Source organism: Enoplosus armatus, chromosome 20 (genome assembly GCF_043641665.1).
Source record: "Enoplosus armatus isolate fEnoArm2 chromosome 20, fEnoArm2.hap1, whole genome shotgun sequence".
In the NCBI taxonomy this organism is placed as follows: Eukaryota; Metazoa; Chordata; class Actinopteri; order Centrarchiformes; family Enoplosidae; genus Enoplosus; species Enoplosus armatus.
In genome coordinates this window covers 13080001-13104128 of record NC_092199.1, presented here as the reverse complement: position 1 = coordinate 13104128, position 24128 = coordinate 13080001, and the positions used below count along the sequence as shown (strand labels likewise).

Genomic DNA, 24128 nt, shown 5'->3' with positions numbered 1-24128 from the left:
TCTTTTTAGTACTTAACTCCAGGGTTTCCCCCAGGAAGTTGTTGCAGAGGTGGTTATCCACCAGGATTTCAATGCTTCTCGTCTTGGGATCAGTCGATGACGGCCTAAATAATAATCATATATGGCAGCTGCTGTGTTGAATAATCACTCTTTTCCCTGAAAGGTGAATGTTTTATTTTGTAAAGTATTCACTTTTTTGTGGAGGTGGCCCACCACCAACACTATGGGAAAACCCTGAACTCTGTTATGGGTTTGTATCTGTGGTGAGACAGCAGGACAGCAGGGCCTTACATGTCAGGCAAGTCCAGAGTTTGGACACAAGCGGCGTACAGCAGCTCATCTTCCTTGGAGATCAGGATCTTCAGCCCGTCCACTAGCATCTCTTTACTCAGCACACAGTTTGGCAGGGCTGCGGAGGGAGGGCGTGGTAGACAGATGGATGGATAGAGAAGATAAAAGGTGAGATGTACATAATTTGTGAGTGTGTTGAACAATTGCTATGTCAAGTGAGAAGGAGGGGCAAAAAGGAAGAGGTGTGTGTGCATGTGTGAAAAGGATCCAACATGCTTTTAAAACCTGTGTGCGTGTGTAATTATAAATGATGTGTCACTGTTTATGCCTACCGGGAATTCTGCAAGGCATGTTGGGAGGGAGGTGGATCAACATTTTCTCCTTCGTCTCCTCCGCTTCCTCTTCCTCCTCCTCCTCCTCCTCCTCCTCCTCGCCCTCGGAGAAGCTGCTTTCCTCATCCAACCGAAAGCCGTCGTCAGCTGCAAAGCTCTGCATGAGCCGGCTGACTGCATGGCCCTTGGCCTGGACAGGAAACAGGATGTGACATCAGCGGGCAGAAAGCAGGATATGTTATCACTTCATTATATGCCCAAATTAATAAACAGTAAACAGGATCTGCAGGTGATTGAATCACATCTTTTCCAGTCCGATGTGACTGATGTGGTGAATCCATCAGTGAGAAGCAACCACATGCTCTTGTAGTGTCATGCCTTTTGTATTGTATCACTGCCGCTTTGGGTCTAGAACAGCACTTAACAAATAAAGTGTATTATTATTATTATTATTATTATCATCATCATACTACAATACTATGATTTTGCCTGCAGGATTTTTTTTCTCATTTGCCTCCATTCACTCAAAGGTCAGAGGTCACAGCCAGTAATAACTGTAGCTCTTGAACTGGTAGGACTTTAGAGTATTATTGCCTAAGGACGCTTCAACAGGGTGGATGCCTGCTAATATAGAAACTTGAACCCTAATTTACATTCTCACCTTCAGACACACAAACACACACACACACATAAACACATACCAGATACTATCCATCTCCAGACCGGTTTAGGCTAGTCTATCTAAAGATGACTGATGATGGAAAGTCAGCTCACCCAACAGGTTTCTGCTTGTATTTAGGCTTTCATAAGAAGACCATAACATTCAATGCTAGAGAGATGATGACGTGTGTATGTGTCTGTGTGTGTGTGTGTGTGCATGTGTTGTCTCTTGGAGTTTTCCACATCAGGAGACCATATATTTTAACGACAGAAGTTTCGTCACCAGAGGGCATGGGTGATTATTTCCCTTTAGTGCTGGTGGTGTGTGTGCGTGTGTGCAAGCATGCCTGGGTGTGTGTAGGGTTATGGCCAATGATTATCTTTATACTTCTCTGTTTGGTTTGGAGTTATGTGTTTTTGGACATTCCCTCACAATGACTCAAAGACTAAGGCAACCTCAGGGCATCTCTCATTAAAATGAATGTGGGTGTCTTGCCAGCAGCTGCGAGCACGAATACACCGGGCCAGTGGTGTGTTAGCACAGCAGGCAGGCATGCAAACACACACACCTACAACAACATCAAATGGTATATTTGACAAAGTGACTGATTTACAGCTAAGCATCTCCCTGTAAGGGAGTCATTGGTAGGTACTGTCAGTTGCAGTCTATGGGATTTTCAAACATCCTGGAAGGGTGCGGCTCGCGTCAACAAGGAAGGAGGGAACTTGAGGTGAGGGCTTTTCCAAATTCCTCCTTGCTTCGCTCTTTCTCAGCCTTTACATGCATGCAAGCAGAAGGCCAAAGGGAGTGACCTCCTCTGAGTCACCTTTCTTCTTTTACTCCCATTCCCAGTCAGCCGCTGTCTGAACTTAACCCCTGTCCTGACCACTGTTCATTACGCAAAAACAGCCATGTCCCTTTTTGCTCATTAACTCATTTCAAAAGTAATGTAATTACATTCCTCTGTGACAGCGGTAATTTATTGTGATGCTCATTATGTAACCTTTCCATCACACTTCTAAAATTGGCAGTTGAATCTCCTCTTTCCCTTCTCAATTCATTTTCCCATGCACTTCTGTGTGAATGATCAGGGGAAACAAAATAGCTGCGAAGCACAAGGTCTGTCCCCCTTAAATGGACGCTGAACTTTGGAAGAGCATTTAGTTGTACGGCTTCCTGCACATGATATTAACTACAAATATTGTTTTGGTAGGTTTAACTCCAATTGGCAGAATATGTTTGGTGCATGTGTTTTATGAACTAAAAGTGCAACTGATGAAAATAATCAACAGGTATCAGCCCAGAAAGTTGTACAAAGTTTTAAAAAGTTCGAGAGGGCTTCAAGGGGGACAGAAATACTGTATTTCAATGCTGTCTCGTTCCCCTGATCATTTGCACAGAAGTGCACAGGTGAAGCAGCTGAGGCGGGAAATGCAAGATGCAAATGCCAGTTTTGAGGATGTGACATGAAATAGTAGTGCCATAAATCACTGTTGTCAGGGAGTCATTTACTTAACTGAATAGTAAAAAGTTAAAGTTAAATATTGCTGTGTCACTGTCTCACCTTTCCCAGAATGCCCTGTCCCGCTGAGCTCTTCCTCAAAGCTTCCTTGCTGGCCCTGTTTGCTTCTGTCAGAGCTCCATGGTTCCCTCGGCTGTCCCCAAAGCTGCAGCCCACTGACGACACACCCCAGCTGGGCAGATATGCTCTTTTAGTCCCCTGGTGGTCTGGACGTCCCCTTTCTGTGTTGGAGAGGCTTGGCCTTCTGGGCGCTCTCCTCTGATCTGCCCTGGGCATGCTCCCCATGCCTGAGGGTGAAGAGGACATCATGGAAATTAGAGCTGGCAGATTCATTGTAAAAAAAGTCAATATCTGATATTAGACTAGATATGTTCAGTGATTTTGTTTAATATGAGCTACGAAACTTTTTATCTTTGAGTTTATTCTTTTAGATTTTGAAACTTTTCCCTGATCACGTTATCCTTCACTTCAAGTCAAAAACTGAAAATCACAGCAGCAAATGTAAAGACGTGTATCTCACCGGGAGGCCCTGGTCTTTTACTCCTGGCTTTCTGGTTTACGTGGAGCTTGGAGGACTGCGATGCAAAAGGCACAATCCCTGCAGGGTTTGCAAGAGCTTCTTTAGAGGATGAGCTAATCTTGATGTCACTGGCTCCGTCTTCACTGTCGTAGCTGCCGCCCTCCTTCTCCGCCTCCTCTGTGGAATCACAGCATCAATATGATCAGTCAGAAAAGATTCAAGTGAGCTAAATGTAAACACTGTTAACTAAAGCCAGGGACTCACTTGATGAGATGTATTGACAGCGAGCTTTCAATATTCCTCTAACATCTACAGTTCAGTTCACACGCCTGTGGCTAAACGTTGCATTACCATAAATACAAAAGTTAGATGAGCGAATGGGGGACTGTCGCCATTGATTGATTGGTGCATGTTTGATCAAAGCTGCCTTTATAGCTGCACAATAATGCAAGGTTTGTTCCTTAACTGCAGTCACGGGAAGCAAATGTTGACACACATGCACATATGCAGCCCTGCATGCACACGCACACAAACACGGACACACACACACACACACAGATTGTTATTGGCAGCTGTGTGTCACTGACTGCGGGGGTCGTGTCGGGTGTCGACACATCTCTGACACACTTGTCACTTACATGGCGTCCTCGTCAACACTTTACCTCGGTCACACACAAACACTGACAAACACACACACACACACACACACACACACACACACACTACTTCTCCATGCCATGAAGTCGGTCAGATCTAGCATTTTCCTGAAGTTTTGTTAGTCTCGTATCAGACCGTCCACTCCTGCGAGGCATCCACTTAAAAGTCAGGAGGAGTGTCATTGTTTCTCCTCAACTCAAGCCTCCGAGGAGGGCCTTTTCACAAGGTTGGGGAGGTGAAGAGGAGAGGGGAGGACCGGGGGGTGTGACATTCTGAATGAGGCCAGAGTGGGCTCACGTTACTGTACGGCGTTGAGGGCAGGGGTGGTGGTGTTGCATGCCTGTGGCAAGTCGTTAACGGTTTTAACGGTTTTAACGGTTTGACAGACGAGCTGGGAAGTGAGAGGAGGCCCCCCTGATGACGGCAGACATCTCACTCTCAGATGCTTCATGTGCATACACACACACACACACACACACACACACACACACACACAGACGTACTCTCATAGTGAAATCTCACAATGTCTGGTTGATGTTCTTTGAGCCATCAGCGCTGCTTGACTCATATGTGTAACAGTAGCTTTGAAGCTGTATTACAAGTCTCTTACCAGCACTGATGGTCCATTTGAATATTTCTTTTTCACAAAAATGGGTTAGCTAAAAGGCCATAGAATTATTTTTATGGTATTTTGAGTTGTAATGTTTTCTGGTTGGCTGGAGGACGCACCAGACTACATACTTGTGTGTGACCTGCCGTGTAACTCACCGCGCTCTGAGCTCTCGCTGTCACTCTTCTCTTCCCTAACTTCCTGTTTCGCAGAGGCCCGGCCGTCCATGTAGTGAGCTCTGTTCGGGTTTACGCCCATCAGCACTTTGGGCTTTCGACCCCTCTTCCTCTTTACAGTCTGACCAGCTTCCCAGTCCTGATGCAGGTCTGATGGATCAACAGAATGGGGCAGTTTTAGGATGCTACTTAATGGACAAAATTGTCCATTAAAAAGTGTGTGTGTGTGTGTGTGTGTGTGTGTGTGTGTGTGTGTGTATGCTCTCTATGTACTCACCTTTTCTTCCTTGTCTGCAGTGACTCCTGGATGCGTCTTCCTCACCAGGGGTCTCTCTGCAGTGCAGCATGCCCGCTGACGGTACGCCACGCTGGGCCGCAGCCTTCTGCTTCAGCTGGGTCACCCGCCTGGCCAGCCTGGAGCTCAGGGCGCTGGGCCGACCTCTGTGCTTACAGCGAGCTTTCATCTATAGACGGGGAGCGGAACAGCTAATTATTGACTCATTTCTTTCTGCTAATTGAAATATCCAGGAAAGGGAAAAAAAAGACATTAGCAGCAGGAAGTGGTTGTCAGTGTGTGTGGATGAACCAGGAGAGACCGCAGAGAGAGAGAGAGAGAGAGAGAGAGAGAGAGAGAGAGACCAACCTGTGCAGAGCTGAGGCTGTTGAAGCCATGATTGGACATTTTCTTCCTGGCTTTTTGCTCCAGTAAATTCAGCCCGGTCCTGGAAAACATGAAAAACACAGCAGAGACGCACTTAAATGAGAATTCATCATATATAAAGCGGATCACAGAATCAATCTGATCACACATTTCTTTCTTTTCATGGATGGTTTTCTCTGTAACTCTGTAACTCTGCCTCTCTGCTCTCGTCTTTCTAGTTTCACTTCCCTCTCTGCCGGGTTCATTCATTGTCTCACTGTCTTCCCACTCTTCTTCTCCGTCTCATAACTTTGATGAGGTAAGAGACAGGCTCTGCCGACAGTCTGCGCAGTTTGACGGCAAACACAGAAATATTCAGCGGCGGTGTGAATATGAAACTCGCCACATGAAAGGATGAGAATTATCTGGTGTGAAGGAGAGTGGAGAAAAGACAGAGAGAGACGGAGGGAGGAGGAGAGTAGTTGAGGGGGAAGGGAGAGAGACAGAGGGAGAGATGAAGCAGTCTCGGGGGAGTCTGTCCGCTGACCGGAGCTTCAGGGCTCGATCGATAAACACTAACCTCTATTGAACACTACTCCTCCCTTCCTCTCTCTCTCTCTCTCTCTCTCTCTCTCTCTCTCTCTCTCTGTCATTCCTTCATTGCATACATGCTCTCTCACACCACAGGCAGCCAGCACACACACACACACACACACACACACACACACACACACACACACACACACACAAACACACACAAACACACACACTCTGTTAGCAGCTGGTGTCTGAGGCAGGTGAATCCTATATTCCCACAGAGGGAAGGTTTGGCTCTCAGCATCTCTGCTCCCGGGAGAGGAGAGGAGAGGAGAAGAGAGGAGAGGAGAGAGAAAGGTAAGGAAAAGATCTACCTAAAAAATTCTCTTTAAAAAACCTGAGAGATCTGTTTGTTCATCCATCCAGACGACATCTGTCTGTTGAAACCTGCCTGACTATTCACCTCTGACCCCTCTGAGCTTCTAAGCCTCAAAGTTTACCCCATGTCACGTCCTCATCAACAGTACTGTGAGCGCGCATGTACATTCTGTACACTTGAGTATGAAAAATTATTTATGTGTAAAATACTTGCATACTTTTGGTCTGGGGCTGTTTGGGCCAATACAATACAAGAGTGTACTTCCAACTTTGTGGCAGCAGTTTGGGGAAGGCCCTTTCCTGTTTCAATATCACAATGCCCGCGTGCACAAAGCCAGCTACACAAAGGGATCATTTTCCAAATTTTATTGTTAAAGAACTTGACTGGCTTGCACAGAGCCCTGACCTCAACTCCGTCCAACACCTCTGGGATGAACTGGAATGCCAACTGTCAGTCAGGCCTCAAGGTATCAGTATGCTTTAAACTAAGTGTTCGGGTTGTCGACCAGCGGCTGAAAGCACCTCGCCTTCACACCTTTCAGATGCTGAAATTGCAAGGACGGCATCCAAATTTTTCCGAAACCAAAAACCACAGCCATTTCGCACAGCAACTGACCAGACAAGGTGGGAAAGTAAGCAGGGCTTAAACTCTCTTTATTTCCTTTTTTTCTCACAACTACCTCCATCATTTGCCACACCATGAATGCGTTCAAGGACAGACCGTCCGAAGGTGTGCATTGTTATCCCCATTTGAAAGATTCACCTCGCCTTCAAGCGTGGCTTTTCAAAACAGCTATAAATACTTAGCAGTGGCCAATCTCACGAATGCTCCTGTGGCTGAATGGGAGCAAATCTCTGCAGCCAGGTTATTGAGGAAAGCCTGCCCAAAGGGATGGAGGCTGTTATAGCTGTATACTAATGGTTTTGGAATGACATGTATAACAATCACATATAGATGATCATGTGTCTACATAGTTTTGGCCATATAGTGCATATGTGTATCAAGAGGACTCGTCTGTTACTATTCCTCTCTACCTCTCACTCTCTCGCTGTTTCATTTCAACCCACAACTCTAACAAGAAGATGAAAGCATAAACAAATGATACATGCTCGTTAATAACAACAGAAATGCGGCTCAGGCACGTAGCGACCAACGCTACTAATTAAACAAGTTGTGTTTGGTGCACCAGCATGTATGACTTAAGCCTTTCATTGTCATTTTCATTAGCGCTTTTTAATCATGGTAACCGTGACAAACCTTGAGTTTCTCTAATCATTTTATCAAGGCGAGGGGTGCACATGCTAACAGAGGTGGGGCAGCATGAGAAAACACATTTATCATTATAAGTGTTGAATACTGTGTGTGTGTGAGAGAAAGAGAGAGAGTGTGTGTTTCCACCTCGTACGGGAATGTGTGTCAGCATGAAAGTGTGCATGTCTAAGGTGTTAAATAATGTGTGGTTGTATGCTGCAGCGGGTGGGGGTGGTGTTGAGTCGTTTATCACTGTAATAACCGTACATCAGGACTTTGTCCAGCTGCATTAATATATGCTCGAGGTTCACAGGGAACCAGGACATAATCAATGCAAGTGATAAATATGATTAAAAGTGATTAATGATGATTAATGAAGGCCTCATCTCCATTACCTTCTCTCATTTAAAATCACAACCATCTTACAGCTCCCGTCACGTGCCCATTGTGTGTGTGTGTGTGTGTGTATATGTGTGTGTGTGTGTGTGTGTGTGTGTGTGCGTGCAAGCAGCTCCTTCCAGTGCCCAATCAAGCAAATCATCAGCTATAGAGCATTTGAATCAATTCAGCTGAAGAAGAACTTCTTGAAAATCAACCGTGCCTTTCACTAAAAACACAAACAGAAATCAGGATGAATGAGCTGGGCTTGCCAATCACACTGATTATACTGACGCAATATCAGAGGACTGACCTGAGTCTCTTTGAGCTCTCGGCAGCAGCTGGGCCGGGGGTGGACTTGCGCTTGCGGGGGCGGCCGGGCCCCCGGCGGGCAGGGCTACGAGACGTCTCCTCTTTCCTGCAGAGAGGAAGACAAGAAGGAGGAGGAGGAAGACGAAGACGGAGAGAGAGAGAGAGAGAGAGAGAGAGAGAGAGAGAGAGAGAGAGAGAGAGAGAGATCAAAGATGCAGTCCGGACAGCAGGAGAAATCAGGAGGAAACTTGTATCGGCTACAGGTCAGACTGCATTAGGTATGAGCAGGCAGCGAGTCCTGATAAATCAGGAAGATGCAGCATGACAGCAGAATTGTGAATGTTGGAATGCACGACTCAATCTAGACAAAAAGAAGTGTGTGTGTGTGTGCGTGTGTGTGTGTGTGTGTTGTCTCTGCTCACTGGTGGTCGTGTTTCCTCTGTAGCTTGGCCAGTTCCCTCTGTTTCTCTTTGTAGCGGCGCTGTAGCTCAGCCAGCTGGACACGCATGGCCAGCTCCTCCCCTCCCATCGTCTCCATGGAGCCCTTCACTGGGCACACCTGACACACACACACACACACACACAAAGCAGGAGAATTTCAATGCTGAACACAAAGTGAGTTCAACAGTCATTGGATATGTGAAGTAGCCAGCTTGTGTTTGGGCAGCTTGATTCTTGATGATTGGATGGATTTTCCTGTAACCAGAAGCTCATGAGTTTGGTCACTGCAGCAGTTTATGTATGTCGACCAGCTGCATTTAAATAAAAAAAATGAAGAAGCCAGCTTTACTTCTGGGACTATTTAAAGGATATAATTGAACCACCCCACACCCCATCACCTTCACTCATTATGGAATCAATAAAACATTTCTTGCAAGTTAAAATCACATTTTGTGAAAATGTGCAAATGTCTGCACAAAAGTGCAAGATTCAACCAAAAAATACAAACAACAAAAAAAGATTTCTTCTGATTTCACTTAAAAGCTACAATTTCATTACCATTGAGGTATATTTGCCTGACTCTATAAATCCTTAAATGTAAAAAAAAATGATAGCCTGCATCATGTTTGGGTTTTAACCGTAAAAAAACAAATGAAGTGTGTTTCCATTATTCAGCTTGTCCCCACATGTTCAGCATGAATGATTTATGTTTGCATGCACAAACACCAACTACGCATTCAGTAAAGCCTCACCGGCTCGTGGCGAGGCGTCCAGCTGCACTTCCTGCGCAGGTTCAGCCTCTTCCTGATTGGACACTGCCGGCCCGCCCCCACATCCACAACCCCTCCCCCCATCTCCAGGGCACGGGCGGCCGCCAGTGTCGCCAGACTGTGGAGGTCGAAGGTCAACATGTCTTCACCTGCACGGAGATGGATAGTTTCGGGTTAGATTGGTACGTCACACGGCGGCTGACACGGTGTTATAAAACATGCTGTGCGCTGAACGGATTTATTTCTGGAGCGATGAAACCATGCCTTGAAAAGTGGTGATATTTATGATATTAGCTTGTAGTTTATTTGATGTATACTGGTGTTCCTGCTTAATCGTACACACAAACCACACACACACACGCGAGGGGGAGTGGAGGAGAACGATCTCTACATCTGTCACTGTCATTAACTCTGTCATTGTCACAGCAGCAGCAGATGAAACAGAATATTCATGAGATGGTCCACACACACATGCACCTATGCAAATAAAAACACACTCATTCTGAACACACACATGCACCTACAATATTTTTCGCTGAGCTGCGCAGACATGGGCAAACTGCATAAGTGTGTGAGGGAGAATTGGAGAGAAGGAGACGAGCAGCGGGCAGGAGGGGGGAGGAGGAGGAGGAGTGCAACGCAGTGAGAAGAAGGGAGGGAGGCGATGGGGAGTAAAGGGGAGGAGAAGCAATAAGAGGCAAAGTGTTTATTGAGCTATCTATTTATTCTCCTACATCTCCTCATTATGGACATGGACAGAATCCAATTTTCCCTTCTAGGAAAGGAGAGAGGAGAGGAGAGGAGAGGGGAGGAGAGGAGAGGAGAGGAGAGGTTTTACTGGATCATTCACAGTCTGTGCACTGGAGCTGCAAGGCCTATTCACTGACATCTGACATTATTAAAACCTGTGTGTGTGAGTGGGAGATGGAGACAGAAATGCGGTAAACAGAAGAGAAAGAAGAGGGCAGGAAGGATGGAGTCTTCATCTGTGAAGCCAGATTAAAAGAAAATGAAGGAAAGCGCAAAGGAAAGAACAAACGGATGTGAGACTGAACGACAGGTAACTCCTCACAGAGAGAGACGGAGCGAGCGGGGAAAGGAGCCGAGAGATGCGGCTTTGTCCTGTCCCGGCTCGCAGAGGTCAATGCCATCTCATCTGTCAGACCTCTGAGCCAATGGCACGCTCCGATTACCCTGACAGGATGACATCACCGCTGACATCACCACGCCTAGTTTAGTATCCTGGAGGATGGCCACAATCGATGAATACCTTCCGCCCGCAGTATCCCACACACACACACACACACACACACACACACACGCGCCGCGCAGCTTTGCACAGTAATAACCCCATACTGCGTCCCTAAAGGGGGGTGAGGGGTGTAATAAGAGGCTGCACCGGGGATTTCAAGGGGAAAAACAAAAACAGTGGTGGAAAATTAAAAACCATTACAGTTGATATGGGCCTAGTCATCATTAGAAGCCATTAAGGAAGTTTATTGAGCTAAAATTTCAATATAAAGGAAATGTGAAAGAATAAAGGAAACTATGACACAAACAGCTCCTCTGACTATGTGTAAATAGAAGTAATGGTGCTAATTTATACTGGAGGGGAAAGTCTCTCTTGATTCCTTAATCTGTAATTGCGATCTCCGGGGAACAGCGTAGATATCCTTCCGCGTCAAGGAGCGGCATAAATGCATCTGTCTGGGATCGGTTTCATCTCCCAAACACATTCAGGATGACAAAAACGCCATCAGCAGTATTAATAACATTCCATGCAGCGAGGCCGGAGCGGGTTTTAAATAAATGTGTTGCAATTTGGGGAGCGTTTTCCACGCCACGACAGGACTTATTGATTTCACACCTATTACACATGCTAACCACGTGCACACACATGTAAACAAATGCATACTCACACACTCTGTATCTCTCACACACACATGCACAGACAGCTGCAGAGCGTCTTATGATTTTTACACTTATTAATTCCGTCAACAAGGCTTGCAGAGGCAGGATTTACACACAAGATTACATTGGTTTAATAAAAAAAAAAGAAAAAGAAGAAGCAGGTGGGGGTGGGGGTGGGGGGGTAACAAAGAGGGAGGAGGAGAGGCGGGAGGAGGCCCAGGCAGGGAGCAGGCAGCCTGGTGGAGAGACACATAGACTCTGATGGAGGAGAGCAGGGATTCATCTGGGATTACTTAACAGCTTACACACACTTGCCGCTGTGCACGCACACACACACAAATACTGGCAAACACAAACACACACACACGCACAGATGCTGGCATAAATAAAAACGCTTTCTCTCAGAGGGACGAGAGGAAAATAGGAGCGCTTACAGGAGAAGTGTTTTAAAGGAAAGGGTCTAATTAGCAAAGCAAGACGCCAGAGCCTAGGGGACACACTGGGCAGAGTGTGTGTTTGTGTGTTTGTGTGTGTGTGTGTGTGTGTGTGGGGGTGTGTGTGTGTGTGTATCCTGGCTTGTGTCTGAAGATGAGCTTGTTTGTCCATCTCTGTGTCCCCCCCAAAACACACACACACACGCACTCTTCGCAGAGGGAAAAATATGGTCTATGGGCAAGAACAAGGAGTCCGAGATGAGGAAGGAAGCAGGACAGTCAATGGGAATTGTGTGTGTGGTTAGTGTGTGAGTTGATAGTCTCCATATCTGGGTTGCACACGTCTCCCAGACCCTTTTCTTGGTTCACTGGAGGTGTGTGTGTAGGCCAGAAAGAAGTAGGGTAACTTTCTTTTTCCTTGATCTGATTTTCAGGGACATTTTGGTCGTTTTTACTGTAACACGATTGACATTGTACATAGGGTTTATTAAAAAAAGACACACCTAATTATTGGGGCCATTTCTACATTTTTGGTTTCATTTCACAGGCATTTTAGAAACTTTCAAAGGTGTTGAAAGGGGACTCACCTTCAGTGTCTTTCTCTTTGCTCTCCCTGCTCCTCTGCTGGATCTCCAACTCAGCAAGTTCTCCCAGTATCTCCATACCGTGGTGGGGTGGAGGCATTGGGGCCTGGAAAGCAGGTACTGGTGGATACAAGGCATCTCTGGTGGCGCAAAGAGCCGCGGCAATCAGGAGCTCCAGGCTCCACATGTAGGCCCCTTGGAGCTGGGCTGCTGTGCTCGCCGCGGGAGGGAGGGCGGGGTCAGGGGACGGGCAGGGAGCAGGAGAGTTACATATTAGCTCCACGGAGTCCTCGTCTGGACTCTTCCCACTCTCCTCATTTTCCTCATCATCCTCAACCACCTCTACATTCTCTCCATCTTTGTCCCCATCCTCCTCCACCTCCCCCTGCTCCTCCTCTCCAAGCTCTACAGGCACAGAGACAGTACATTCTGTTGGTTCAGGCCCCACTTTCTCTCCCTCATCCTCCTCCATGTCCTCTTTTCTATGTTCTCTATCATCCTCCTGCTCTTTGAATAGTTGGGGCTCCTCCAGGCCGGCCTTCTGGCCCGGGCAACCCAGAGAGAGCTCTACTTTTAGGGCTTTGCCTGTGGCTGTGGCTGGGCAGGCTGGATCTGGGACCGGAGCTGGGGAAGGGCATGGCGGCAATCCAGAAATCTTGCTCTCAGGCTCGGAGACGAAGCATCCTTTCACTTCCACCCTCCTTTCTTCCTTCTCTTCCTCTACAACTCCACTCTGGGATTCCACCACTTCGCAGTCTCCCCCTTCCTCTTCGTCCCTTCTCTCCTTTTCTTCCGTGAGACGCTGGATGTGGCATGGATGTTTGAGGGACTCGGAGTCGGGCTCTGCCGGCTCCTCCTCCACCGTGGCTTGTTCAGCCAACCGAGCTTCAGGAGGCGAGGGCCCGGCCTTGTAACCCATGGTGATCGGAGGGTAGGTGTAAACAGGTGGTAAGTCTGGAGGAAAGAGGAGAAAGCAAAGGTCAAACAGGTCTACTGACATAAAACCATCAGCCACCACCAGACATATTCACAATCTGACAAACCACATATAATATGTATTTACAAGCATTTGCAGAAAACAGAAAATCTCCATTGTCTTTAAGTCAGACCCTTTCCCTTTCAGAAAATTCATTGCCATTCTGTTCAGGCAGACAGGCTGGAGCACGTGATTACAGTTGACATAATACACTGACAGCAGGGTGCAGAAAACACAGTGTGTGTGTGTACAGTAGTGTATATTATATATACTGAGTGTGTGTGTGTGTGTGTGTGTGTGTGTAGGAGTGTGAATGAGTGTATAGATCTATGTGGGATATTGATGACACCCTGCCGTTTCTCTGTGATTGCGGCGCCGGCCCTGTCACCCCTGCTCGCTTATTATTGATGGTATCCCTCCGCCCCCTGACAACACAGCCAGATGAATGTGTATCCTTCCGCCTGTACTTCTCAAGGACAAGGATAAGGAGGGTCTGTCTGAAGATTTTACCGACCTTCGTCTTGTGACACATGCAAGCTCAGTCACACACGCGTGCATGCTGGCAGGTCACTCACACACACACACACACACACACACACACACACACTGAGTGCCCATATGCTTTCTGTGACCTTAATGGCTGACCTGCTCGCTGTCCCTCTTTAGCTTGCACTGAAAAAATTACACACACTCACACACACTCAAGGACACACAGAGCAAGGGATCAGCCATGCTTCAAACAATTTCTGCAAAATCAAAAGAATACCACGCTTCAAAGACCAGTGCTACATTTCTGCAGCAGCACCTCCATCTCTCTCCCTCTCTCTTCTTTCTCTCACACTATGTTTCTCTATCTCTGTGTCTTTGCCTTGTCTCTTACTCTCTGTCCTGTTTGCTGTCTATATTTTTGTTGTCGGACTGTTCTTTAAATTCAGCTTTTAGACTTCTCCACACTCACCTGGCTCAAGAGATTGTGGGTAATCCTGAGGTGGCTGTCCCTCTCCTCTGTCACTGCCCCTCTCATGCCCCTTAGAGACGTGTGACGGAGCAGGGCTGAGTGCCGGGGAGCGGGGCGCCGCTGCAGCCGGGCTCGGGGCAGGGGTCAGTGGGTTGGGCGGGTGTGGCCGCCTGGACGGGGAGTGGTAGCAGGGTGACTGACGGCTGCTGGGACACATCCCTGGAGACGGTGTGGGCGTCTTGGGTGGAGGAGGGGTGTGAGAGAAGGGTTTGGCCACGTGAGAGGAGGTGGTGGACGACGAAGAGGAAGAAGAAGAGGAGGGAGTTCTGGACGTGGAAGATTCGTGAGGAGAGTCCTGTATAGTGATAGCATGCTCCTCGTGTTTTCTCTGTCAAAGAGGAAATGGAGAGGAAGAAAATAATAGTTTAAGAAATAGCCCTTTGGATAAATACATCATATTTCATATAAATGAATAAATTTCTACTTTGCTACATTGTACTCAACACCATAGTGATTCAGCTTTTTAACATAGAAATATTATCTTTCCTGATGCATTATATCTCAAACAAGAGATGCAACAGTTTGCTTAAAATAAATAGAGTTAGTTGAACACATAAGCACAAATACCAAACTAAACCTTTTGACAGAAAAGCCCTGAAAAACCACACTGTTTGATTGCCAAATGATCTGGCAATGTGAGAGTGCAAAAACACCACACCAACGTCTCTTTATCAATGAAACCTTTTGTCAATAAAAAGAGGAAGTCATTGGCTTAAATAATAGCTGGGTGTGATTTTGCACACGCTTTTCTTTCAACGTTGACAAATCAGGATATCTGTGCTGAGAGATCTTCAAACAAATGACTAGTGGTGGTGTATTTTAGGCCTGACAACTCAGGAGGAACTTCACAATATTTCCACACTTCCAAATTTTCATTAGCTCACCGTTTCACAGTAATATGTTCACAGCATTTCACACATTTAGGCTCAAATTTAACCTCCAACATTATTAATATTAGTTTTACCTGTCCTAAGGAGTGACGCTGCATGTGCTCCATGGCTCGCTGCTGCTGCTGGTGCTGATGCTGCAGGGCGTACAGCTCCTGTTGCCGTAGGAATGAGGAGCGGGAGTAGACGGGGTGATGCTGCAGGTGAGAAGGAGGGCCTCTGCCTCCGTACACAGGGGGCCACAGACCTGACTGCTCCAGAACATCTGGAGTAGGAAACACAGAGAAAGAGAAAGAGACAGATGGGAAATGAGAGATTGGGACTAATAGCATTAAGTTTGGTTTGGATAATAGAAAATTGAAAAAAAAGAGAAACTGTGTCAATGAACTCTTGAACTGCCCTTTTTAATATGTCCATTCACCTTCTTTTACTCTTTATATTTTTATATTTAATTTCCCTATGGGGGAAACACACATCTTCTTCAAAGCCCCACCGTAGCCACATATGAATTCAGATACACACGTGTACATACACACACACCCACACACACATCCCTCCTTGGCTGCCTTGTCGCTGGGAACCTTTGTTCTGTGAGATTAGCCTGAGTGGGCTAATGTTTCCCAGGGGAAGGGTTCAGTAGATGCACTTCCCCTCTCTGCAGGAACTCCCACGGAGCGAGGCAAGGGAGGCGGGAGATAATTAAATTTCACAGCCTGTTTGCAAAGCAGCATTGACACACACACACGCATGCACGCACACACACTCTTTTCTCTCTCTAGCAACGGCTGAGATGTACAACACAACCCTTCACAGTGAGCAATGTCTCATGTTGCTCCAGACATGAACACAACTAACTTTAGATGTCCACATACACGCACACACAAAGTCTAGTCCAAACACACCAGTGCTCCACCACAAAAAGAGATGAGCGCCGGTTAAAATGGTTTGCATAACACTGGGCACATGCAGAGGAGGGCAATGGAATAGCTGCTCCCATTAACGAAGCTATAAAACACGGTCCCACTGACAGAGGGACTTAGTTGAGCATTATATTATGATTAGCCAATGATACTAAAACTCTGGGAGAGAAATGGCAGCGGCTCTGATGGTACAAATGTAGAGAAGGAGGGAGGTAGAGGGCAGTAAGTATGGGAAGACAGCAATGAATATGAGCTCTTCTTGTTGTGTGTGTGTGTGTGATGTTGTAAAAGGATGCTTAGCATACCGAGGTGATGATGAGGCCCAGGCTCTGTAGGAAGAACCACCAGCGGGGAGTTAGGGTCTTGGGTGAGCGACCCCAAGACAGGCTGCAGAGAACTGGGAAGACCTGGTGGGAAGCCAGGGCTCATTCCCACGTGGCCCAGACCTGGAATATAAGATATATACATAACACAGTCAAATGAGAGCAACCTTTAAATACTTAAATACTTATTTCACTACTCCAGAAACATAATGGTGTGCTTTGTGGGTAAATTTTGCACAAAAAATGTTGGTGCTCTTCAAATATATACAAAAGAGCAAACTTCTGGGGCTTGCATTGAGGAGCAGGACTAATATGGAGTTTTGATAGAACGCCTTTAAGATGAAAAAGATTTAACTGGTTTTGACCTTTGCAAGTCTTCATCAGGGTTTGAACTCTGATTCAAATCCAAATTACTCCTCTATGCACGAGTGCCTGAAGTTTGTTCTTTATGATTTAGTGTCTGTAGTTCATTTATAGAATGCAATTGTCATTCAACCTATAAGCCATCAATAAAAGTTTTTACATTCACTGTTCTAAACACCTAGGTTTTTCTCACAGAAAATGTTATTTCAAAAAAATACGGTATAAACAAGACCTCTGTATTCAGCATTATTAACAATGGCAACAATGAACAAAAGACAAAATAAAAACAAGAAAGAAACCCCCCCCCCCACTGACACACTGACTGACACATGATCTCAACAAAAAAACATTCATCTTGAACAAAACACATGAAAAGGAGAGCATTAAAGATAAAGACTATGTATAAAGTAAAACTGAGGTCACTGGACATAAAAACGTCTACTCACTGTAAGAATGCCCCATCCAGAGGGAGGGACTTCCTGTCCTTTGCATCCAGTGGTGGTGAGCTGGGTGAGCATGTGCAGCAGGGTCCGTCCCTAACTGACTGGCCCCTCCGGGAACCAAGAGGTGAGAGGTCAGGTCACCGTGGCAACTACTAGAGGGGTGGATCCTGGCGAACTCCACGCGATCTTTGTTTTCCCTGTCGTGGTGGTAGGCGGGGTGAACTTTGTCATTACCTTGATTATCCCTCTTAATGTCACCATCATCATCATCACCATCATTATGATCATTATCTTCATCCTTGTCATCTTCATTACCACTACCACCATTATAATCATCAAGAAAAAGGAAATGTGATGGCAACAGGAACAGCCATCATCTTGTGCCTGGTCTATGAGTTCTCATTATATGTTTTCTTCCCTTAATATGACTACATAATAAGAGTCTGATACTTCAGAGACATCCGTATTAGTCCCCGTAACATTAATGCACCACATCTCATCTTCGAGAGAAAGAGAGAGAGAGAGGGGAGGAGAGAGAGTGAGGGGGTACAGAAATACCACATCAAAGGGTGAGAAGAGTAAATGGAGTAAGGGGATGAGAGAAAAGAGAAGCAGAGCCTCAGACTGGGAGAGAGACGCTGAGAGAATAAAAGAACTGCAGCTTATCAGATGAGAGGAAAAATGAAAAGATGCTAGCGTGTGCATGTGGGTGTCTATGAGTGTCTGTTCGTTTGTGTTGGTGTTTGTGAATATAAGTGTACCTGATGATCATTTCTCTGTCTCTGTCCAGGTGATGAAGGCTGATCTGTTCCTCTGTCATCCTCTTCCTCTCCTCTGCTTCCCGACCAAGAGGGTAGACAGGACGCGACACCCCTGAATAGTAAATACAACCAAAGTAATAAGCTTACAGCAACTATAATGCACCTATCAAAAATATATATTAGATGACAGTGTTTCAAATACCCGTACTTCTGAAAACACAAAGCACAGAGGACATCCTGGTCACATCTTCAAATGTTTTCGGTTTCTTTAAAAATATAGTCTATCAACAGATACTCGTACACATAATGTCATATTGATGTTCATTGCATGCCAGAAATTGTACCTTTTTTGCATATCTACTAAACCTCAATATGCCTCATATACTTCTATGACAAAAAGTGATGTTTTACAAAAGCTAGGAGGCCTTTGACAAACACTGCCCTTGCAGAAATCAGTATCTCTGCAATCAATTTCTCCCTGAACGTGGTGAGTCTAGACAGAAGCTGTTTGCAATTTAAGTCTATAAGGGTCTGACATGCTTAAAGCATCTCTGCAAAGTTGTCTTCGTAAGAAATGTAAGATGCTGTACAACACCAAGAGCTGTTCTCGAGTGTGTAATCATGGATTTTTCCCTTAATGCAGCCAAGAGCACAGAAATAGCATTAGAAGACTTTCAGTGCCAGGAGTATAAATGATGTCTGACCTTTCATGCTGGGCAGCACCCTGCCCTGTCTGCTGTGTCCAGGGGTGTTGTCTGGGGAACGATGGGGGGGCCTGGCTACCGCAACTGCAATACCCACCGGAGGCTGTCGCACCTCCCCCTCACCTGCCTCCCCTGCCTCTTTCCCACCTCTGTCACCCCTATCGCCCTCGTTAGTGGAGCCTCGGCGAGGAGGGAGTGATTGTTTGGGAGTGTCTTGCAGGGAGGTGTTGCTTTTAGCTCCTCCTCTGTCCCCCTTCTCTGATTTCTCTCCACCCTGCTTGAGGCAGCCCAGACCTCCAAAGGGGCCCCGCTGTGGCAGAAGCAAAGGCTGCTGGGAGCTGTAGTTCATTAGGTTCTTCATGGCACTGCCCTCACCCTCATTGGTGTGCAATGAGGAGCGGGATAGAGGTGGAGGCGGTTGAGAATGGGGCTGGTTGTGGTCACTGCTTGAAGCTCTGCTGCTGAGCCCTCTTACTTCACCATTACCAACTGATGCATGATGGGAGCCTTTTCTCTGGTCCTCTTGGTAGCCCCCTCGAGCACCCCAGGAAGGTGCTGCCTGACCTCCGTCTCTTCCCCTCTCTTCTGTACTTGCTCCGTGGCTGCTGTGCTGCTGATGCCTTATCCTTGCAACCTTTTGTCCCTCCCTGTGAGCCGCTGCTCCTGACCCCACCCGCCCATCAGGATGAAGACCTGAGTGGGTACAATCCCTGAAGGGAGGAGTGCTGGTGTCGGGGCTATTCTTTGGTGTGCCCTGTCCAGCACCAGGGTGTGTCGCCTGGGTATCTAGCGGAAGTGACGGCCGGTAAACATCATCCACAACCTCTACATCTCTGAAGGATGAAGATGTGTCCAGGCTGCAGGACCGCAGCTCAGGCTGAGAGCTCACGTTGGAGCTGGGTTTGTGGAAGTGCTGTGTCTGGTGGCTCCAGTCAGGAGGTTTGTCAGCCTTGCCATATCCCAACTGCTGTTGGTGTGGCTGGGATTTGTCCTTCTTCTGGCAACTATTAAGTCGGCTGAGGTGATGAGGGGGACTTTCATAAGCTCCTTCTCCACTCTTGTCATCTCCCTTTCTCCCACCCCCTCCTGCTCCACGACAGTCAGTGGCTGCCAGGTCTCCCAGTGGCCCAACTGAGGGCACATAAGTTGGGCCAGTGACTTTCGCCTCCCTGCCAGAACCTCCAGGGGTGGATGCTGGTTCTTTGGAGGGCGTCAGTGTTAGAGGGACTGGGGGACAGTAAAACTCAGGATGAGGATGGTGATGTGGATGGTGATGTGCATGGTGTAGCCACCCTCCAGCCACTGTGGAGCCCATGTGCAAGGCATGAGGAGGAGGTGGCGGAGGGGGAGGAGGAGGCATGGAGTAGGAGGCCACAGAGTGGGGGGTTGGAGGTGCCAAGATGGCTGTCACGGCAGCCGCACCTCTTCTCATACATTCATTGGAAGAAGCTGAGGATTCGCTAATCCTCATCTCCCCATTTATGGGTCCATCCTTGGAGCACCGCCTGCCGCCTCCAGATGGAGGTCTGCCCACCCCACCACCACTGCAGCTGCTCAGTGCTCCACCCTTTCCTCCAGAGCCAGTCTCTGCTACTGAACCACTGGACAGTTTACAGGCACTCATATGTTTCATCTCCTGACTGCCCGAGTCACTGTCTCTGTACTCCTTGTGTCGATCCAGGGAGTGTCTGTGGTCCTCCTCCCTGCCCTGTGGTGTGAGGTGAGGAAGGAGGGCATGATGAGGGTGGGGGTAAGCTTGGTGGTGGTGGCCGGATGGAGTGGTGGCAGGGTTTGTCTGATGATGATGGTGGTGATGATGAAGCTGATGTTGTTTGTCTTTGCTCTCCTGGTGCCGCTCCTTGCTGCTCGATCGCTCCTTCATTTTTGACACAGACGAAACCCCTTTCTCACCGACATCCTTGGTGCTCTTCCCGCCTCCTCCCCCATTGTCTGTCTCTCGGCTGCAAGAGCCAAGTGGGTGGCCCGGGGCAGTCCTGGAAAGCGGAGGAAGGCTGTGACTAGTGGAGAGCAGAGGGGGCTGGGGAGGAAGGCCTCTCAGGTAGAAGTGATCTGGGAGAAGAGGAGAGGACTTAAAATGGGTCGCAAAAGTTGAAGGTTTCTAGAAATCTAGAGAGATTTAAATGTTAGCTGCAAAGTGGCAGTTAAAAACATTACTTTGCATATAGTTTTATTAAAATCACTATATTAAAATGATTTACGGAGAAAAGGGAATGAGAAGTAAAAGAAGCCAACTTGAAAAACTAGACCCAACTGTTCTTACTCCTGTGGTGAGTGCTGATTAAGCAGTTCGGGCAAGTATATATCAAGCAATTTTTTCACATTCACACACACACACACACACACACACACACACACACACACACACACCTACCTTTTTGAGTTTCATAGAAGCGGTGCTGTCCATAGAGACCGTTGCTATGGTGATCCAGGGGACTCATGGGGAGAAAAGGAGAAGCAAGACTTCCTGAATAGCTGGGGTACCCTGTCAGAGGGAGGGAGGGCGAGAAAGAATTGATGTTTCTCTGCAGAGTTGACATTCAGCAGCCCTCTAAACAAACAGTTTATCTCTACAATCTATCATGAAATGGGGCCATTTTGGAAAACACAGAAAAAATATGGCCAGTTAGTGCTACTTTCACCATAAATGCACTTTTGCACAAACACGCCACATGAGTTGACATTATTTACAGTGGACAAAGTGGTGACAAAAACCACAGCCGACAGCTACTGCCAAGTGTTTGCAGCATTTAACTGGATGGAATTTGCTCTTCTACAAAACACATTTTTCCCAAACCCAAGACAAATAGTATGAAGCATTGCAAACCCCCCTCCATAAAAACACACACACACACACAGTCCCAGGAGGTCACTGGGAGGTGAATGGTTGTTCCACTCTGTTCCTCGTCTTCAAGGACGTTGAACTGTATCGTAAGATAGAGGAGGTCTTGGTGGTTGTGTAGGGGTGGGTGAGGGTTGGTGTGGGTGTGTATGTGTGTGGGGTTGTAGTGGTGGTTGCGAAGGGGTGTTATGGGGGGGGGGGGCAGCAAAATCACCACAGGCCCACGCACATACACAAGTACACAAACACACCACACAGGAGGCACAAAACTCCACATTATGGGGCCAAAAGGCTTGGATTGTGTGTGTGTGTGTGTGTGTGTGTGTGTGTTCTCCAGCAGCTGGTTTCATGCCCCACAGAGTGTCCTTGCCGGCCCGTTAATTGGCAGCCGTTAAAAGTTTAACGGTGGTGGCCAAAGTAAACAGCACTCCATAAAAACTCATCCTACGCATTCCACAGTCGCACTGCAAAACCACCAACACCCCCTCACTGCTCCCAGCATGTGTGTGTGGGACTCAGTGTGTCTGCGTGTTCATGCTGCAATGTAAATGCATGAAGGTGTACACCCTGTGTGTGTGTGTGTGTGTGTGTGTGTGTGTGTGTGATTACTCTGACTGGTTAACAACCAGTGAATCTAAATGGCGACAATTAGCCAAAAGGCTCTATCAGCCATCTAAAGCCAATCCCCCGGGTAATGATGAGTGATAAAACTCAGGGGGGGAGGGGGGAGGGGAGATGAGAAAGAAGAAGAGGGGAACAAAGACGGCAAAGGGACACGGTGAGAAAAAAGGGGAGTGGGGGGAGAAGGAAGGCAAGAAGGATAGAGGAGGTTAGTGATTGAACAATGTAAAGACAGTAAAAGTAAAGGAGACACCAGAAGAACAGGGCTGTCAATATGAAAAGCCCCCAATCTGGTGCTGCTGAGAGGCGTATGGAGAGGGGAGAGGGGTGTGTGTGTGTGTGTGTGTGTGTGTGTGTGTGTGAGGGGGGATGGAAGATGAAGGAGGAAGTGAAAGGGAAGTGGGAGCTTTGAGATGGATGAGATGAGAGGAAAGAGGAAAGGGAGGTAAGGAGAGGAGCGAGAGCACATGAGAGAAGGGACAAAAAAACAAGGACAGGTGTGGAAGAGGGAGAGCGAGAGGATAGGTAGGGCTGTGTGTGTGTATGTGAGTGAGTGAGAGAGAGAAAGATGTGTGTGTGTGTGTGTGAGGGAATATGTGCTGCTTTTCAAACACCACTGTGCATTTTTTCGTGAATATGTCTCATCTGTGACAGTGTGTGTGTGTGTGTGTGTGTGTGTGTGTGTCGGCCAGGTTTCTTCTCTCTGTGCTGGCTACGCTCCACTCTCTGGACCGTGGCCAGCTGGCAGACCGCCTACCAGAGCTCCCTGGCTTGAATTCTTAAAAACAATCATTTGTAGTGTGTGCGCGCGCGTTCGTCCATGTGAGTGTGTGCACACAGGAGAATGTTTGTGTGTGTGTGTGTGTGTGTGTGTGTGTGTTCAGACATCAAAGCTGAGCCACAGAGACACAAAATCTGTCTGATAGGCGCACACATACTCCCTCCGCACACACACATTCCTGCTCTCCTTTCACCGCCGCTGCTCTCTCTTGCGTTCACGTTGAAGTCCTGCCTCCGACTCTTTCTATGAATCTGATTTAAGACAGTCACTCCGGGCGACATTAGCGCTCATTTTCAGGGCTTAACTGTTGCTATTTATCGCTCAATGAGCTGCAAATGAGGCAGTCGTACAAACAAAACTCTTGTATCCTTTAAGGCTTTAAAGCCTCACCAGAAGAGATTTCTCTGTAAAAACACAGATCTTATGAGGTCGTCTCACAAACTGAAATCACAAATTTGGGCCGACTCTCCACGAGTGAGAGGCAGTGTGTTTGACTCGTTTGCCCAAATTCAATTCTGGTGTGTACACTTCTTCGCCAACGGGATGTGACAAATTAAAACTTATAGGAGGGAAATGAAAACAGTTTCATAAACAGCGGCTTCCTCCAGAGAAAGTTGGACTCGAAAGGCAAAGTGACAAATGTGCGGACTTGCTATTGTTTGTGGGATCACTTAACTTAATTCAAAATAAGTCAGAAGTGTCATTTGTCACCACAGACATTTTAACATGTCAAAGCAGGGAAAGCACAGGTGTAACTAATAACATCAAGGATGGCTCTATTTAACTAGCTCACCTGAATTGAATGCATTAATGTTATTGATTACACCTGTGCAGTGAAAACGACCTGTTAGTACAATGACCAGAGAACTAGTTAAAGAGCATTCCTTGGTTTTCAAATCAAGTTAAGGTCTGCTGAAAGCTGACTGGTTTCCCTTTAATTCCTTAGCAGCGATGTTCGAAGGCTGGGTGTCATCGTTTACTCAACGTTTGTGGAAAAACTGGCGAAACGTGAAATTCTGATTCTGACCGTTTTCAGTTAGTTGAGAAATAGACCCTGTGGCGGAA

At 47.0% G+C, this 24128-nt stretch overlaps 1 protein-coding gene across 1 annotated transcript in view; it reads right to left on the bottom strand.

Annotated features, from left to right (window-relative positions):
• bahcc1b (BAH domain and coiled-coil containing 1b) overlaps positions 1 to 24128 on the bottom strand; it is a 48674-nt gene that overhangs the window by 5031 nt on the left and 19515 nt on the right. The window contains exons 3-20 of the mRNA XM_070926991.1: positions 21194 to 21304; positions 18802 to 20871; positions 18098 to 18209; positions 17340 to 17533; positions 16513 to 16653; positions 15365 to 15552; positions 14341 to 14728; positions 12410 to 13360; positions 9460 to 9626; positions 8689 to 8825; positions 8268 to 8372; positions 5413 to 5491; positions 5047 to 5233; positions 4752 to 4919; positions 3327 to 3503; positions 2849 to 3093; positions 624 to 813; positions 292 to 409 (exon numbers count right to left, since the gene is read on the bottom strand). Coding sequence (XP_070783092.1) covers positions 292 to 409; positions 624 to 813; positions 2849 to 3093; positions 3327 to 3503; positions 4752 to 4919; positions 5047 to 5233; positions 5413 to 5491; positions 8268 to 8372; positions 8689 to 8825; positions 9460 to 9626; positions 12410 to 13360; positions 14341 to 14728; positions 15365 to 15552; positions 16513 to 16653; positions 17340 to 17533; positions 18098 to 18209; positions 18802 to 20871; positions 21194 to 21304 — 5728 coding nt within the window. The remainder of the gene's footprint in view (positions 1 to 291; positions 410 to 623; positions 814 to 2848; positions 3094 to 3326; positions 3504 to 4751; positions 4920 to 5046; positions 5234 to 5412; positions 5492 to 8267; positions 8373 to 8688; positions 8826 to 9459; positions 9627 to 12409; positions 13361 to 14340; positions 14729 to 15364; positions 15553 to 16512; positions 16654 to 17339; positions 17534 to 18097; positions 18210 to 18801; positions 20872 to 21193; positions 21305 to 24128) is intronic.